General features: G+C 42.7%; 1 protein-coding gene across 6 annotated transcripts in view; it reads right to left on the bottom strand.

Moving 5' to 3' along the window:
• Nucleotides 1–1,262: 1,262 nt before the first annotated feature.
• Nucleotides 1,263–17,508, bottom strand: part of BDNF (brain derived neurotrophic factor) — a 40,087-nt gene continuing 23,841 nt past the window's right edge. For 4 of the 6 annotated variants that reach the window (XM_052811638.1, XM_052811640.1, XM_052811639.1 and 1 more), the window contains exon 2: nt 1,263–2,248. In XM_052811638.1, coding sequence (XP_052667598.1) covers nt 1,487–2,248 — 762 coding nt within the window. In that variant the 3' untranslated portion in view covers nt 1,263–1,486. Of the gene's footprint in view, nt 2,249–3,276; nt 5,436–16,539; nt 16,817–17,508 lie in introns of those variants that run through there. The other 2 variants (XM_052811642.1, XM_052811641.1) reach the window with 2 other exon arrangements.

Below are 17,508 nucleotides of genomic sequence, written 5' to 3'. Positions count from 1 at the left end.
ATTTTATGCCAATATTTGTTTCATAAAATAAGGCTGACAGCGGAGGCAGAGCCACACGAACGTAAATGCTAATTGCTTTCAACTAGAGGCAGGGCTTCCTTCCACCTCCTTCCCCAGCTATTTCCCAGGGCTCCGGCGGGCAGGGATGCCGCCGCAGTCAGCACACCGTGCGTTGCAGGCCTGGGGCTGAGGGTAAGGGCAGCGTTGTACAAGGCAAAGCTCGATGCACAGGACCGCGTTCAGTGCTGACTATAATTTGGATAGCCTCAAGTCAACCCAAACCACTGTCATTTGTCCCTGAACTGGCTGAGCTGTTCAGTCCCACGACCAACCTGATTTCAGATCCGCTATCGTCCTTCCCGACCCTTTTTCTAGTGACATTCTTCTTGTGCTTCACCAAGACATTTGATCCAAGCACAGAGTCTTTTATTACATAAAATCATTGCTCTCAACACTCTAGAGAATATTTTCTATACGACAAGCTCCAGTTGTATGGTAAGTGAAATACTTTAAAGATCACAACCAACATCCTTCCAGAGAGAGGAAAGGGAAAAAAAAAAAAACAAAAACCAAAAACCCCAAACACAAACAAACATGGTATAAACAAATGCAGGTCCCAAAAGACAGCAAATAAAATAAAATTAAAAAAAAAAAAAAAGAAAATAACCCAAAAAAGCATGTTGCCATACAGTTAAATAAGTACTGTCTTTAAGCCTGAAGTTCAAGAATGTGAAGTGGAACATCACCATTCTTTTTCAGTTGCCTCTTTTTTTTTTTATTTTTTTTTTTTTGTCAGTAGTTGGATCGCTATTGCAAACACCTTCACAACATACAAAAAAACCAAATTCGTTTTTAATCCAGAATAAGGTAATGATTTTTTTTTTTTCCTTTTTCAATCTGACGGGAGTTCAAAAGTAAAAGAGAAACAGTAAAACTATGACAACAGCACCTTGACATTGTTTTAATTCCAACGCTATCAGAAGTTAAAAGCAGTAAACAGATATAATACTAACAGGAATAAAGATACTTACTGTCTAAAATGTAAACGGAATGTTTTGGTTCAATTTATTTTTCTGAAAGAGGACAGTTTATCATCAATTCACAATTGAAGCAGCATGCAATTTTATTTTTTTTTTTTTAACTTTTTATATTTTCAATTCTTGGCAACGGCGACAAACCACAACGTTATCGAGGAATGTAATGCAGACTTTTTGTTCGCTTGTTTTTCTTTTTTTTTTTTTTGGTGTTTTTTTTTTGGTTTTTTTGGTGGTTTTTTTTTTTTTTTTTTCCAACTTGTGCGCAAATGACTTTTGTTCCCCTTCAGGTCATGGATATGTTCAATAAATAGATTGTGGAACCACTGTACTGTATAAACTTCAGTTATACATGCAGTCCATAAAATTATTTTTACCGAATAATTTACCCTGTTATGTATATATACAAATAGATAATTTTGTCTCAATATAATCTATACAACACAAATCCACTATCTTCCCCTTTTAATGGTTAATGTACATACACAGGAAGTGTCTATCCTTATAAAGCGCCAGCCAACTCTCTTTTTATTATCCATGGTGAGAGCTCTCACGTAAGACTGGGTAGTTCGGCACTGGGAGTTCCAGTGCCTCTTGTCTATGCCCCTGCAGCCCTCCTTTGTGTACCCCTTGGGGTTGCATTTGGTCTCATAGAAGTATTGCTTCAGTTGGCCTTTGGGTACTGGGACTTTTTCCAGGACTGTGACGGTCGCCCCGGACATGTCCACTGCAGTCTTTTTCTCCGCCGCCGTCACCCACTCGCTCGTGCTGTCACATACGCTCAGTTCCCCGCGGCGAGCTGGGTCAGAGTGGCGCCGGACCCTCATGGACATGTTTGCAGCATCCAAGTAGTTTTTGTACTCCTCGAGCAGAAAGAGCAGCGGGGGTTCCAAAGGCACTTGACTGCTTAGCATGACTCGGGATGTGTACAAGTCTGCATCCTTGTTTTCCTCGCTGGGCTGGATGTCCTGGTCCTCATCCAGAAGCTCCTCTATGACATGTTCAAAAGTGTCCGCCAGCGATGTCAGTCCTCTTGAACCAGCATTGGGCCCGTTTAGGCTCTCAAGAGTCCCGTGGGTCCGAAGACCTGGGTAAGCCAAGCTGCCTTGTCCTCTTACACTAGCTTCTTTCATCGGGGCAGCTTTCATGCAACTGAAGTATGAGATAACCATAGTAAGGAAAAGGATGGTCATCACTCTTCTCACTTGGTGGAACTGTCAAGGACAAGAACAAGGAAAAAAAAAAAAAAATTTAACAACTTACAAGGGATGGAGTAATACAAATTCACCCCAGTTGTCCTGAGACATTATGCGTTTTCTGCAGAGATCTGCTGCATGCAGCCGCAACTCATTACCGGTGATAAAGCATACTCTTGTACAAGGGTGTTCTTTGATTTAGAGCTTCAGATAAAGCATATGCCAAAGCTTAGGCATCATTGATACCAGCAAGTCAGATTTCTTGCATGCCAAAGTCTTTCTGTAGTAAGTATGAGATTAGATGCTATACAGACCCCTTATTTATTGACTGATTACATCTATTTCAAGTAACAGCAAAGGCAGAACTGCTGTTTAGCAGTGCAACATTCAGCAGTGAGAGGCAGCTTTGCAAGCATGAAAGGCAAGACTTCAAGTGCAAATGCAAGTATTTAATTTTTAAGATGTCTCCTTGCCAACCCCCACCCCCCCCCAAAACGAATAGCACCAGGATAAATTGCATTTGTATTTTGAAAACAACCTTCAAAGCACAGGAAGAGGCCATACAAACTCTGAGGTCTCAGCAGGTCAATTCCTCCTCTAAAAGTAGAAGGTATGTATGTGTAAATATAGACAAGAAAATGGTCCAGGACAGCATACTAAATTTGAGCTGGACAGACTGCTTGCATCATGTGAATGCCATGGAAGGGACCTGCTGGATGACAGAGCTGGTAAGAGCTATACTGAAATGACAGTACCAGAACCGCTGCACCGTACTTTCCCAGAGCCCCATACTGCCTGTTCTCAAGCGGGCAAAGCATCTATTTAAACCCAGTTCCAGCCCAGAGACCAACATGAAAACCAGAAACACAGCCAGCCCTACTGCCACACTGAAACGCAGCAGTTTGCCTGTTTCTCTCTCATTCTGCCCCAAGTTCTGGCAGAAGTTATGGGCCATGCTTTGAGGCTTATGTGTTATGCTTGGCTCTGTCCTCGCTGAGCATGGAGGGGTAGTACCAGGAAAGAGTGCCGGTAAGAAAACTCCTCACCAGGCTTGGAATCAGCACGACTCACTCCCATCAGCACTCCCAACAGCTTGGGCTTGTACGACTGCTCCTTCCCAAGCGCTCCGCTAAGTCTCCGTAGATCGTACATTCCTCAGGGTAGGAATTGTTTCCTCCTCAAGCGGAGAGTACACACTTTAGGTACTATTACAACAGGAACCCCCCAAATCCAGCGGTGACAGAGAGCTATACTTTCTGTCTGATCCCAAGTGCTACTACAACATCCATCACATCAGTTGTTATTTCTCCTCCTTCCGATCCCCGCTCTCACCAGTTCTGCTTGCTAGAAAGCAATGGCATTGTTCACATTTTTGAAGCAGCAGCTAATGCTTGTTTCAGAGCTTTTGAAGTTCATTCGGAAGTACCTCATACTTGGCAGCGCTCACTGGAGTAAACGCTATTTCTGTTTGCCAACAGGGTGCTATGTAAAAAGCCTTACTTCATCTCCTGCAAATATGCTGTGGGAAACTAGTACTCTTAAGACTCAAACATGGAAAGACAATCTATCATAAAACATACAAAGAAAATGAAATACGTACTAGAAAGGCAGTGCCCAAAATGTAGGTCTCAAAGTTTACTTAATGGAGTGGGGGGTGGGTGGGAAGTGTTTGGGTTTGTGTCCATGCCCTCCTCACCCCCAGCCCCCCACTAAACAAAATTTTGGCTAAGAATCCTCTCAACCCCAGCACAACTCTTCCTTCATCCCTCCATCTCTCTTCCTGTTTAAAAGTGTTACTGTGGCATAGATTTATTAAGATTAAACAAACCTGACATCTGTGACTCACAGGAACATAGTGTTTGCTCTAGCAATGCAGAACATTAATATTTTGCAGATTTTTTTCATCCTAGGATTTTTAAAACATTCTACAGGGAGTAGTATCAGATTTCTTCCTCAAAGGGGAGGATGACAGACACTACAGAGATGATTTAAAACACAAGGAAGAAAGCTATCAGTCTTCCTTTATCAAACAAGGAGAAACAAGACAAGAGGAAGAAGGGGCAGTTCAGCTAGCATACAAATGCAGAGCCAGTGGAACAGGCAACAGAAATAATAATATTCATACACTCCCTCTTCTGAGACTTGTTTTATATAAAACTTAGAAGGAAAAACAAAAAACCCAAACACCCACATCACACTGTGACCACCAGAGCAGTGAACAGAACACAGATCTTCTGGCTCCTTATCAAGTTCCTGTTATTTTTATTAGAGTAGTGCCCAGAGGTCCCAGCCAGTATCTTGACTCCAGAGGACAGACTCTGTCTGAGCACACCGTACCCCAAAGGGCCTTCGGGCCTTCCAGTGCCAAAGAGGACACAACATGAGAGGCACCAAGACAAGCACAAAACAGAGAGAAGCTTGCATCTGTCACCTAAGTGCACCAGCTGGAGACTGAACATCTGCTTTTCAAGTTAGGTAGGTAGACAAAGGATAGAAGGATTCCTGGATCAGGCCACATCCTTCACTATCGTCATTGGGCTGTGTACCTCTCATGGTAGCAATGAACTTGGAGGGATGTGAAATTAATAGAATAGTGGCTGTGCAACTTTGTTCGCATGGACTTTTTTCTTACAAAAAGACAGAGGACAGAGAGCTGCAGAGAAACCTCAACAATTGACTTCAATAAGCCCTCAGCATCCTCTGCCAATGGCTGGTTCGTCACCAGATCAAACAATACTTTATACCTCACGTTAAATTAATCCTTCCTTAATCAATTTTGTCTTCCATTTAGGAAGGAAACTGCTGTCAAGCTTGATCGATTTACATCCCATCCGATGACATACAACCGCCGCTATTATCTGGGGTAGCAAGAAACAACGTACAACCAGGCTCTGAAAACCAACAACTTTAAGACACCCATTATCCACATAACATACTGATAAGACACAAGAAAATGTGTCCCTCTGAAAGCCACCCCTCTTCCTCCCATTTATAACAGTAGAAGAGTATGTCAACGTAAGCTTTAGCAGCACAGACACACAGAATACTCCTAGCAAACAGACACAGATCAACCATCTACTTCTTTGTAAAGGAGTCCCAGACTAAGCCAAACTGTGCAAGCAGGATGTGGAAAGATTCTTCTCTCTATTTGACAGTGACTTGAGCAATATACACAGTCCTCGTCTTTGGCAGCAAAATGGCATCAAGTGATTTAATACGACGAAGTAATATTTTAACACCTAGGAAATTTCTTCATTTTAGAGGCCATAGCAATTTCTAGTAGCAGCTGCTCAAAATCTACTAGTTTAACATGCTATAGCAGAATAAGATTTTCATCTCACTCCACGGGTAGAAACACAACCTTTCAGCTACCGTTGAACTGACTCACGAACGCACGGTTCATCTCTTACTTAGTGAGGCAGGACTAATATCCCAATGTAGGACGAAAAAGGTCATCGGAAACACTTTGGATGGCAGCTTCCAGTCCTCTTCCTCTGCTCCCCAACTATCAGACCTTCACTATATTGCAAAGATTAGAGATACTGCCTGTCCTGTTACAATAAGTGCCTTGTAAACCCCAAACACTAACAGATTACATACACCCTTCCAATTACGAGGCAGTCACCATGTTACCGCACGTGGAAGTGGGGTGGGAAGATGGGAGAAAGCTGGATTTTCCTGTTTTCCCAGCATGCTACTAAGCAAGGTGCTGCCCCTTTCCATGCTGGGCACATCCACCACTACGAGGCCTTACATGGAGATGCCCCAGCATTTCTGTGTACACCCATGCTTGATGCTACCCTGGTAGACTGAGCAACTATTTCCCATGGAGGCTTATCGGTGCTGAGTATTTCTTAATGGGAGCAACCTGGCTGATACCGCGTGTTCTGAGTGCTTCAATACAACTGAAAGCCAAACAAAACAGACTAGCCGTGGCCACTTTTTAGTCAGACAGGCAGCTAGAAAAATACAAAATAAAACCACTGATGATACAACCTCAGTCTGTAGTCCTTTCATGCACTCATCCCCTCCCTTCTTAGCTGTAGGATATTCAGGTCTCCACTCCTCACCTTCTAGGAACAACAGCTAAAGGCTGCAGCTTTTTCGCACTTTTCCTGTTCATCTACATCGCTGGGCATAAAAGATCAAACACTTCTCTAGGAGAGAGAATCTTGGTTCGATTGCTGTCCCATAACCTGTTGTATACACCCACTAACTTGGATAAGATAGATATATGCTAGCCTCCTTGAGACCTAGCCCTAAACTACTCCCCCAGGTCACGCAAGACGTCTCTATCAGAAATCACACTTGAGACCAGTTTCCTGAACGCCATCCATTCTCATGGCTGCAAGAACATCCTTCCTTCTCTCACACAGCATAGCAAAGCTGAAGCAATGAAAAGAGGTCACCCACCACAGACCAGGTCTCAGGAAGACGTGACCTAGTTTGTACTTCAATAAAGTCCATACAATTACAGCTAGAATAAGGGCCCATAATTGTGGCTGTCATCTCCACTAACGGGAAGGAGGCTCATTAAATGAAGGTCATGTCAATTATCTACAGCTAGTTTACATATGCAGTCAATTACCTAGCTGTACTATTTATTTCAGTATTTGTATTTAATGAGGATTCACCAGTTAATTGTTTTATTTCATTATTTTTAGTTATTTTAAGCAGAAATCTAGCAGCTTAACAGGTTGTATTTCCAGCAGAGAGACCTGAGGAACAGCTGTGAACATGTACCTGCTTTTCTGCATCCTGATATGCACCATGAAAGTCGAAGTAACTTTCAGTAGTGAATAGATCCATAATGCTTTAATCTCCAGAAAGGAGTGTGCAGTGGAAGATAAAATTAGCAGCAAGACGACATTCACTTTCTGCCTTGCCATTTTCTAAGACCTTTATACAAAAGTTCAATTTACTAAATACTACTGAATGGCACAGGCATGAGTTCCTGCTCTACGCATCATTACCGGAATGCGTGAACAGATACCAAAATGGGATGCATGTCAGCACATGATTTGCAAAGACTAAATGTACTGAGAACAAATAGTATTAACCTTTAACACATACATAACTGGATGTCTGACACACTCTGGTTATCCTTGCAGCTATTTATGCAGCAAACTCTATAATTACTTTTTATTACTGAAAATAAAGTGCCCTCCCCCCCAATACATACACATGCACACCCACAGCCAATTTGTACTCTTCTAAGTTGGTGCTTCATGTCAGGAAGAAGAACCCTATTTTATTTTTATTCTCATGTTGGTTCTCCCTGAGGCAATAAAAGCTACTTAGCCACAATGCCAGAGATGGCAAAGACTAAGAATCATTTTGAAGACTAAGATAAATAGCAAGCAAATTTACAAGAAGTTTGTAAACTACAACTTTAAACATGAGAAATTTGCTTTCATCTTATGTTGCTAAATATTGCCTATGGTACAGCTTCTAAGAGCAAAGAAACTCGAGCAAAGAAACTCCAGCAATACCTCGGCTCTGGAGAAGTATGCACTACAAGGGGGTTTTGTGGGGTTCCGAGGTTTTATCGGAGTCGTTCCCCAACGCATACAAAAACCCCCCACAACTTCTCCTGTCAACCAGAGGTGGGAAAGAACCAAAGAAAATAATGGCAAAATAATAATGCCGTGACATTACACCCCTGATCTTTCACAGTTATGTATCAGAGTTTCCTACAAATTTTCATCATACCTTTCTGGCCACTCAAACAACCATGCAAAGGGCACAATTGCTTCAGAGCTCCGCGAGAGAGAATTCAGCTGCTCTAATGGGCGCAGACCAGACAGTCTCCTCATTACAAGCATGCTTATACTTAAATTGGCCAAGTGCGGGACTACAAGGAGTTCCCAGTAGGATTTCTGTCGGATGGATCTCAGACCCATTCTGCCCATAGCAGGAAACAGGCGGGATGAGTCTTGGCAGTAGGCGCAAGTGAAGGAATAGCAGGCCAGACTCACAGATGGTATCTGAGCTTTCAGAGATACAACACCCATGGAAGAGAACAGATGTGCACTATTTTTATACTTTGACAATGGGAACTGATTCTTGAGCCAGTGACACACATACTGCCTTTCCAGCTGTTTATACAGCATCCTGCACACAGGGCACCCAAACTGCACGGGGGGTTGCGATCCGTACTGTGAACAACGAAACTCGGCTCCAAAAGGGTACTTGTGTGCATGCCACTATACATATCAAACACAATATGCTTTACCACAACACTTTTTGCCAAAATTTCACATTGAAATACAAAGGTACGCAGTGAAAATCCTGCTGAAATAAAAGTGCTACCAGCAGGTTTATTTTTGCTCAGCAGGAGTATCACAGGTTGGGTAACATGCCACACTCCTAGTGCCGTGCCAGAAATACTGTACAGTAGGGACATGACTTCCAAGTCTAAAACCTAAGCATTAGCAAATTCCAATTTCAAAATTGACTTCAGGCTTAGAAAACTGCATTAATCTGTTCTAGACTATACATCAAGGCACATTCATGCCATTACTGTGGTCATTCAGAAGTAACATTATGCAACCTCTGTGAAAAGCAAGTTCACCTATAGAACAGGCTACCTACCCCCCCCGCCCCCCCCAAACAAGAAAAACAACCAAAACCCACAAGACCATTCCACGAAATAATTACTCCATGCCAAGATACTATCTGGTTTCTCCATGGGAGCAGATAATTACAGTTCTCCGAAATCATTTGCTTCGATAGCCACTAGAGCTTTATATAATGCTAATTCAACCTGTGCACAGAAGAACGTTAGGGCAGAACCTCAGACCTTTGAGCAGCATCTGTGGTTTGTCTTCCATTTCACTACGGCTCTTGGGTGCGGAATACTGTGCTGAATCGTCACAGGACTAAGCTATTCTGCCAAGTACACACATGAAGCTCCCACTGAAGTCATGGATAATTGGCACCCGAGAGCACGAACAGAATGGAGCACGTTGCATGCAAACTAGCGCGAGTTGGATCCCTTGTACTGCGACATGTGTCCAGCAGCCCTGGAACAACCCAGAAGCTGCTGTACCAGTTGAGCTTGGATCTTACAAGTGCCTATAAACTATCGAACAGCATGCAAAACATCCCACGCACCCATCGGTTCTACTGCAAGTGGCAAGCTTCCTGGGACCTATAGAACATTATGCACTCCACAGGAACACAAGCGAAGCTCAGCCAAGGAAAATTAATGGTTAAAAAGCACAAGCGTCAGATGGAGCAGTTACCCATGGCTTGGGCAGGCAGTGCTTTCTCTAGGGTAAGGGAGGAGAGCAAGGGCTATCCCCCTCTGTTGCAGGACTCTTACCTTTGCTGAGACCCTGACTGTGTGTGGCACTGCTGTAAGAGAATACCTTGCTTTTTAGCCATAGCCAGTCCTTGAAATGAAGCAGATCAGTACGTTGTGATGTGCATGAACCAGAAACTGGAAATGCCTGTTGTCAGAGCCCTGACAGGTATTAACAGTAAGCTTGCGTTTGCCAGTGGTGTTATCAGTCATCTTTGGCTGCCTGCCCTCATGTGCAGATTGCTCTCAACACATGCTCAGTCCAGCTGTTAGCACAGCATCTCCATGGATATATACTTTCCACAGATGGGGCAAGGGATGAAAGTTTCCACTGAGGTACCAGAGCAGCTTCTGGGAGTATTCAAGTCCAAAGTTACATGGGAACAACCAGACCAGGAGCAGAAATTTGTGTTTGCAAAGACACCTCAACCTACATAAATGGAATAGTGAGGAATTTGTATTGAACAAGGATTTACTCATTAGGAATCTAACCCACCTCACTGGGCAGCCAGCCCTGCGTGTGTCCTGCTGTGACAATGGCTTTATCATTGGAGATAATACTGCTGGAAAATTATGTTAATGTTAACATAACTGTATTGAAAACACTTTGGCAAGAAGTGCTCTTTCACCACTGAAGTTTTACTATGACAATGCAGCACACCACCGATTTCAAAGCATTATAGTTTTGAGCTTTTTTTTTCCCCACCTTCAAAGCGGTTTCATGTTGAAACAAGACTTCTGCAATTGCTATGCCTGGTTCTCTATCCCTAATCTATTTTAAAAATTTGGGGGCCAACTTCAACTGGATTCAATTGAGGGATATAAGTTTCACAGACAACGCTATTTCTGTGGTCACGTTTTTTAACTGACATGCAAGTAGCTGAGACCTACCCAAATAAACTCCCCCCCCTTCTCCATCCTTAGTCAGGCAGCCACCAGCATACAGGCTTACCCAGTTACGGAGTTACTACACTGTGTATTGTTGCTTTCAATTCACAAGCTCCACAGAGGAAAAGGGTTTGGAATTACTAGAAGGGGTGAAGAGGTACATCTGGCAAAGATGCAAGTGTCTGAAAACAAGCTTCATTAGTTGTAGTGCTCAAGGTACAAACATTTAGCGGAACAAAAGAAAACCTGCAGCCTTGCAGGAAAAATTAATTTATCAAGCTCCTGCCTTCTCCCAGTTGTATAGTGGTGTAGTTTCTTTCACAGAGGACCATTACGCTGACACCTGTGAATTAAACAGACATTGGGTTCTTTCCCTCCCCAATTAAAAAATGAAGTTTACCTGGTTCATGACTTTTCATACTTGCCACCAGATATAACTATAGATTGTGGCATCATAGGAAATTATTTCCACAAAAACCGTCGTGGTTCATTGAAGCACTATGTTCCAGTGGACCTAATTCTGGTGGACACAGTCACTGCCTGGTGTAAATCCACAGCGCTCTGTTCATAGATTTATACCAGCTGTAAAGGTGGCCCAGTACTCACGTGGTCATAAAATCAGATGGGGCCGACACCTAAACTATAGCCAATACCTGCATCAGAACAAAGTGTGACAGGTTTCAGCAAAACAGCTTCCTCACACTCAGGACTCCCGAGGGATACAGGCATATTTGGTAATAATTACACTGAAAAGAGGAAGAAAAAAAAAAGCTTTCTAGGTGTGCAGCCTAGCTCCTCCCTTCCCCCACCGATATAAGCACATAAATAGCCCAGACATGCCTATAAACAGAAGTATGCAAAATCCAGCCCAACACCAGCTAACTTTCCTCCGCTCTGCTCTGCACTTGGGTGTCTTGTTTCACGCACACCCTCCCCGCTGCAGAAAGTGGCTTTGCTGCCAGCATACTGTTCTCACTGTAAGAGCCCTTAAGCTCCAAAGGGTAGGTTTGTATATGGGATTTCAGTCATTAAATAAACACTTCTCTAGAAAAACTTCAATACCTGTCCCTTCACATAAGCAGATCCTACTGCCCTGCAGGGAAGGAGAGCCTCTCTTCAAATCGCTGGGGGTGGGGGGAGGAAAGAGAAAGTTAAAGCGAGAAACATTAAATTACCCAATTAGTCTGTTGAAAACAGCTAAGTGTTCTCCCTCTCCCCAATCTCTGCACAACAGACCAGCTTATCTAGAAGTCACCATCCTAGTCAAAATCAAAAGCAGAGCTGTCTTATCAGAGATAATTAGTAGTTCTAGAGGGGAAAAAACCACTTACAAGCTGCAAAAGCAGAGAGACCTGCTACTTATGCTGCTGTGACTCTCCACTTGCACAACATTTCTTGGAGAACATACTATCAAAGCTTCCAGAGTGCTTGGCAAACACTGAATCTCAACATACTTGGGTGAGGAGGAACCGCATCAGAAATCCTATTTTCCCTCTGGGTAGGCTGAAGCCCATAAAGACGTTTAAACAACTTACCCCAGATTGCACAGCAAGTCGCTGCTGAACCAGAGAACAGGGCAGCCCCCGCTCCCAATCCCTTGCTTCAGCCACTACACAAAGCTGCCTTAACCACGTGTATCATTCACATATTGTGCAAATCTCTCTATGGTAACTTCGATGTCTAACCCAGAAAGAGGCAGGGCAGCTGATTAAAACCTTAGGGGTATTTTTTTGAATACATATGCTAGCTCACTTCCATCTGTGTCGTTAATTAGTTCCTGACTGTAGGTTAAATGTAGGGCATGTTGTCACGAGCCTAAGGTGGGGTGGCAGGACCTCCTGCTATTGCCATATGTCTTTTTGTTTCTTCCTTCATTCTTCAGCTTTTAGCCTCATGCTCCTAATTTGTGGGCTCAACCATTATATAACAAAGAGCAACAAGAAAAGCAAAACTAGTGTTAAAATAGAAACATTCTTCAACATTAAAACCTCTAAGAGGTTTGATTTGAAATGCAACACAACGTCCCATCTCATCCAGAGTCTGCTTTTACCTGCAGCAAATTTGCCATGAAACTCAGGAAAGACCTATTACCATGGAAAACTACTACTGCACAAGTAGGTATTTACCAGCCCTATAAACACAAACCAGGCAGCTTGCCAGGGACCAAAGGTCAGCCTTAATTTGTATAAAATGGAGAAGAGCGAGGCTATGCCTACTCATAATAGGGATGCTCAGCGCTCACAGGGGATGAAGCCAGTGTAGCAGCATCAACCCCATCAAAACAATAAAAGGAAGAAAAGATGACCGACTTCCAGTCATCTTTTTTTCCAATGCATCTCCACAGATGCATCTTTGCGTTAAAATACAAATGGCTCAGGACTGTCCTCGACAAAACTACAGGTCAGTTTTGAAGTATGCCTGAACATGACTAATTACAAGATATGCAGAGTATCAGCAGTTCCCCCGCAGTCATTTTCTAGTGAGTACAACTTGAATGCTAACAGGTCTGGTGGTGCTTTGCGACTGAAGACTCCCTCCAAAGTGTTTTAGAGTAGACATGGAAGTTACTTATTGTGTTTTCTAGCTCTCATTGCATACCTTTTCTTCCATTAGAGGAAATGATTTCTGGTATTTCCAGGTGTAAGATCTATAATTTTCATAACGGTTACAGGAATCGGAAAAAGGAAAAAAATATACAACAATATTCATGTTGAGCAAATCTGATTAAGAATCAGGTGATACGACGTCATGCTTGAGGTTTATGGAATTCAAGATGTTGCATCTAGGTTTGTCAGACTCAGAAGTAGACTTCTTTGGAGGCTTAGACCTCTAAGTAGTTTCTTCTTAAATCTTATCTCTGCCCTTTTTTTTTTTTTAATGGAGGCACATGGAAGTGACTCACTTATCCTTCTGCAACATCCTTGTTCATCATTAACATTCCTGCTACTTTTGCAGTTACAACGGCAGAAAGGTTTTGCACAGGGGGCAGCAGAAATTAATCATTAGTGCAAAACAGAGAGAAAAGGAGTTAAAATGAGTCTTCCAAGGCAGGCAGCTTTGTTCTTTTTTTTTTTAACTTCAGGTGCTGATCATTAGCTTTTAAGGGGAGAACTCATTTTCAGGCATTCTTTTGCTAGTTATTACACGAAATTTTAAATTTCTGTGAGAGGATGTAAGGAAGCACTTGCTTATCATCTCTTTGCATATTTCATTGACAGCAACTTGCTAACGCCATACCAGTAAGTACCCCGCTGTTGTAACAAGACATGAAACATCCTTCTTTGCCTCCCATAAAATAAAAACAATCCTTCTTCACCCGTCTGTAGGGCACTAGCTGCCAACAACAAAAAAAAATCATGACATTGACATAAACAGTAATGTTTATATCTGGAAAAGCAAAAATGGAGAACTTCAGATGTGTTTATTTCTAGTTTTGGTTCAACCCATTATAAAGATAAAGGCCGGTCATGATGTTCAGCAGCAAATTCTTACTTCACCACAGTTTCCTGGCATGGGTTCTGGTTAAGTTACCCTTGCCAGCTTCAACTTGTTAGTGGCTTTGCTTCCCCCTTGGACTCACTGGCTTTCAGTACAAATTCTATCAAATAGCATTTCTCTCTTGGCATTTACGGCTCAGTCAAACTGGATTATCAACTCAAAAGGAATGTAAATAGCAAGTGAAGATCCAAGTCTTAATGCAGGCAGCCAGCAGGCACAATTATCCAGAAATACTGCAAAACAAGTCCTGTCGCCCATCCCAACAGTGTCCATACACTTCTGTGGTACAGTGACAGCTATGACTAAGGGGAGGTTGGTTTACTTACTAATCCACCCCTTGAATAAAGTTTAGATTTCTTTTCATCTCAGTATATCAAGTACTGAACACTCACAGGGAGCGCCATGGCCAGTGTAAAGAAGGGTAAACTAAACCATATGGGTACTGATGTTGCACTAAGCTTAGAAAGTAAATGGCATAACGGACTAAGGAATCCAGAGATCATAACCTTTAATTCCTTGATCTAGACAAAACTGCGTTTCTCCGGGAGCTGGTTTTTTTAAAAGAAAGCAGTGTTTTGATCGTATTAGATAAGGCACAACATGCCCCAGAACTGGCACAAGATTAAGCTTAACTTTCTTTTATAAAATATGTAGTACAGGATTCGGGGGACAACGACGACAACTTAGCCCTGTTCTTATTGTTACAGCCTTAACTGCAGCAACACGCTCCAAATCTTTTGCATGCTGAGTTAATAAAGAGCATATAACAGCATTTTGCTCAAGACTTCACCTAGTTCGATCTTTTTCCAGACTCCTCCTGCTATGCTACGGTACACGCGTGCACAGGACTACAAGCCTACCTGTAGCCCAGTGCACGTACTGGAAAGGCTGAGCTTGGACGTGGAACTCCAGGTGAGCCACAGGTAGTTTTTCAAACATTAGTTTGGTACAACAGCTCTCTCATACCCCCTGATACGGTATAAATAGTTCACAGTTGCCTCCTGACTTGAATGGCAAATATCCCTGTATCACAGCTCTTCAGTTTCCCACAGGAAAACTCTGTGCCCTCACAAGCTACACATTAAACCCTTATGCTGACATACTTTATACTGACAGATTTCAAGTATCTTAAGAAATTATCAAAATCATCACCTGGAAAGATGTGCAGTACACGCAATCAACTAGTAGCTTGCATTTTCAAGGCTCTGAGAGATGGAAGTTATCAACTCCCACTGAGGTTTAGTTGCATTGGGTTTCTTATTCCACTGGGCATTTGATAGCCATAAACTAGCAGTTACTACAAAAGCCCCTGAAACATACTGTGTCTGTAAGAGTCAAACAGAAATAACTGCACATGAGATTCTGAGTTCAGTGGGTAAAAAAGGCACATTGTTTCTCTTTATAAGCAGTTCCTCACAAATTAAATAGGGAACAGTGCTTATTCTTCTCTCCCAAATGCAGAGGAAGAACCTGCTATAGCCAAAGATTGATGTACAAAACAAAAATCAGAAACAGTGAGCTCAAAACAAAACGGGAAAGTGTATCCTAAGAACCAAGGGGCAGATATAAAAAGTGTATTCCATATTGTTAGATTTGAGGTAGCAACAAATATCTATGTACCCAGTTCAACTTCAATAGTTCATTTTGAAATTGGGAAAATCTTGGATCTAGTGAAACCAAGCTAAAGGCTGCTGAGTCAATACATCAAGAAAATCCGAATTTTTTTCTATTCCACCAAAGATCTACTGAAGGACACCCCCTACTACATAGACTTCAATGATGGGATGGGGAGCAAACGCCCCACCCCACCTGAACTCAAATCCTTAAGGGACTAGTTCTACATTGCACTTTTTTGGGTGCAAGCTTTGGACACGCTATCAAGTCTCACCAACAGCTCTTACAAAGCAGCATAAATTTGACTTGCAAATACTTCTTTAGGTGTAGTCTAAAGCTCACCCAGCAAATGATTTACTGAAAGCGATGCTTCTTGTTTACCCATTTAAGCCACACCAGGGAGATGGTATAAAGACTAGTTACCTGCATCCCTAGAACAGGATTCGCAGGTACCACCTCAGTCGCAGGGTTCAAAAAAAAAGCCCGCATCCATACCCTGAACTGACTGCTGCGGAGTGAGCACGCCTGGGATTAGCAGCCTCACTCATTTTGATCGAGCAGCCTCAGTTGCCAGAGCCAGCCATAGCAGCGTGTTCGGTGCGTGCATCTCTAGGTGGCGGTAGCTGCTCAGATTTTGAGATACCAAGAGATGCTTAACTCAAATTTAGCAACCAGTATTCCGCCCATCCTCCTCGAATTGCCTTTCCTAATTTGAAATGTGACCCCCTCCCCCATTTCTTCATAATTTATAGTAGTCTGAAGCTGAGTCACAAGGATTTCTGCATTTTCCTAACCAAGTACACAAGAAAAGAAATGAACTGCCAAAGTATTGAGGTAATTTATAGCGTAAAGCATGGAGAGCTTCTAGTCGATCAAAGGACTCAGAGAAACAAACATAAGAACAATCATGCCTTCTGTTCTGTACAAATGCCACGGCCAGAAATAACCGTCCTAATTAACTGGTTTCAAAAAATGACTTCTCTGAAAGATACAATATTCTTACCGAGGAAAGTATACAACTGCTACAGCCTTATGGCAGCTGTCACCAGGGCACGAAAATTCACTAAACGAAGTTTGCTTTTTCTTCCTCCGGTTGTCCGTGGTACTCATCTTCAGGCAGCTGTATCCATTCGTGATGCCTAAATTATGCTGTAATGGGACGTTCTGCTACTAGTATCAGTGTTACTAAAGGATTACAATCACATCAAATCAGCATCATCCCAGCCAAGCCTCCGTGCCTCAGATGAGGTCAGCTTTTTTTGGTAAGACTGTTGCCTATTTAGTCAAGTCATAGCATCTTCAGTATTTCAGACTGTTCCGTGTTTACTGCTACTGTTGGGTGTAGCAGTTGAACTCCATCAGTCTACAGTTGCCTTATAATGAGGTCCTGAATGTTGAAAAGGAGGAAAACGTGAGCCTGACCCTACAGATCACCTCCACTTCATGCATATGACGGTTTGTCCTGTTCTGCATGGGCAACTCTTGCGAACAGTGTTCCTTGTTGGACTGCTCAGAGCCTAGAATTGTAAGCAACACGGCCAACGTAAGATTGTATCAGAGGACATCGGCCATGGTATAACGGTTACCCTATTAACTCACACGTGTATCTCCAAAATTAAAGCATTTTATTCTTCTGTTATTGTATATTCCGGTGTTTCCAAATCGAGTAGCATAAGGACTTATGTTGATAACATGTAAGTTTAAAGGACCGTGGCAGAGTTGCCTGTATACACTGCGTAGCAAAATCTGTTATTTATTGTTTGTATTGCAAGAGCACTGAGAAGTCCTTGTCAGGCACCAGGAATAGAAGACAGGCAAGACGATCTCTGCCCCAAAGAACTTACAGTCAAAGATAAGACTGAATAACGGGTATGGATAAGGAAGGGAAACAGTACGATTTGTGAGCTGACAAGTGGGCACAGCCTAGTAGCCCCATCCCGGCTCATACATCAGGCAGTTTGCTCGGTACGCA

The sequence above is a fragment of the Harpia harpyja genome, chromosome 16 (assembly GCF_026419915.1).
Source record: "Harpia harpyja isolate bHarHar1 chromosome 16, bHarHar1 primary haplotype, whole genome shotgun sequence".
NCBI classification, from domain to species: domain Eukaryota; kingdom Metazoa; phylum Chordata; class Aves; order Accipitriformes; family Accipitridae; genus Harpia; species Harpia harpyja.
The sequence above is the reverse complement of the archived record's forward strand: the minus strand, read 5'-3'. Positions and strand labels throughout refer to the sequence as shown.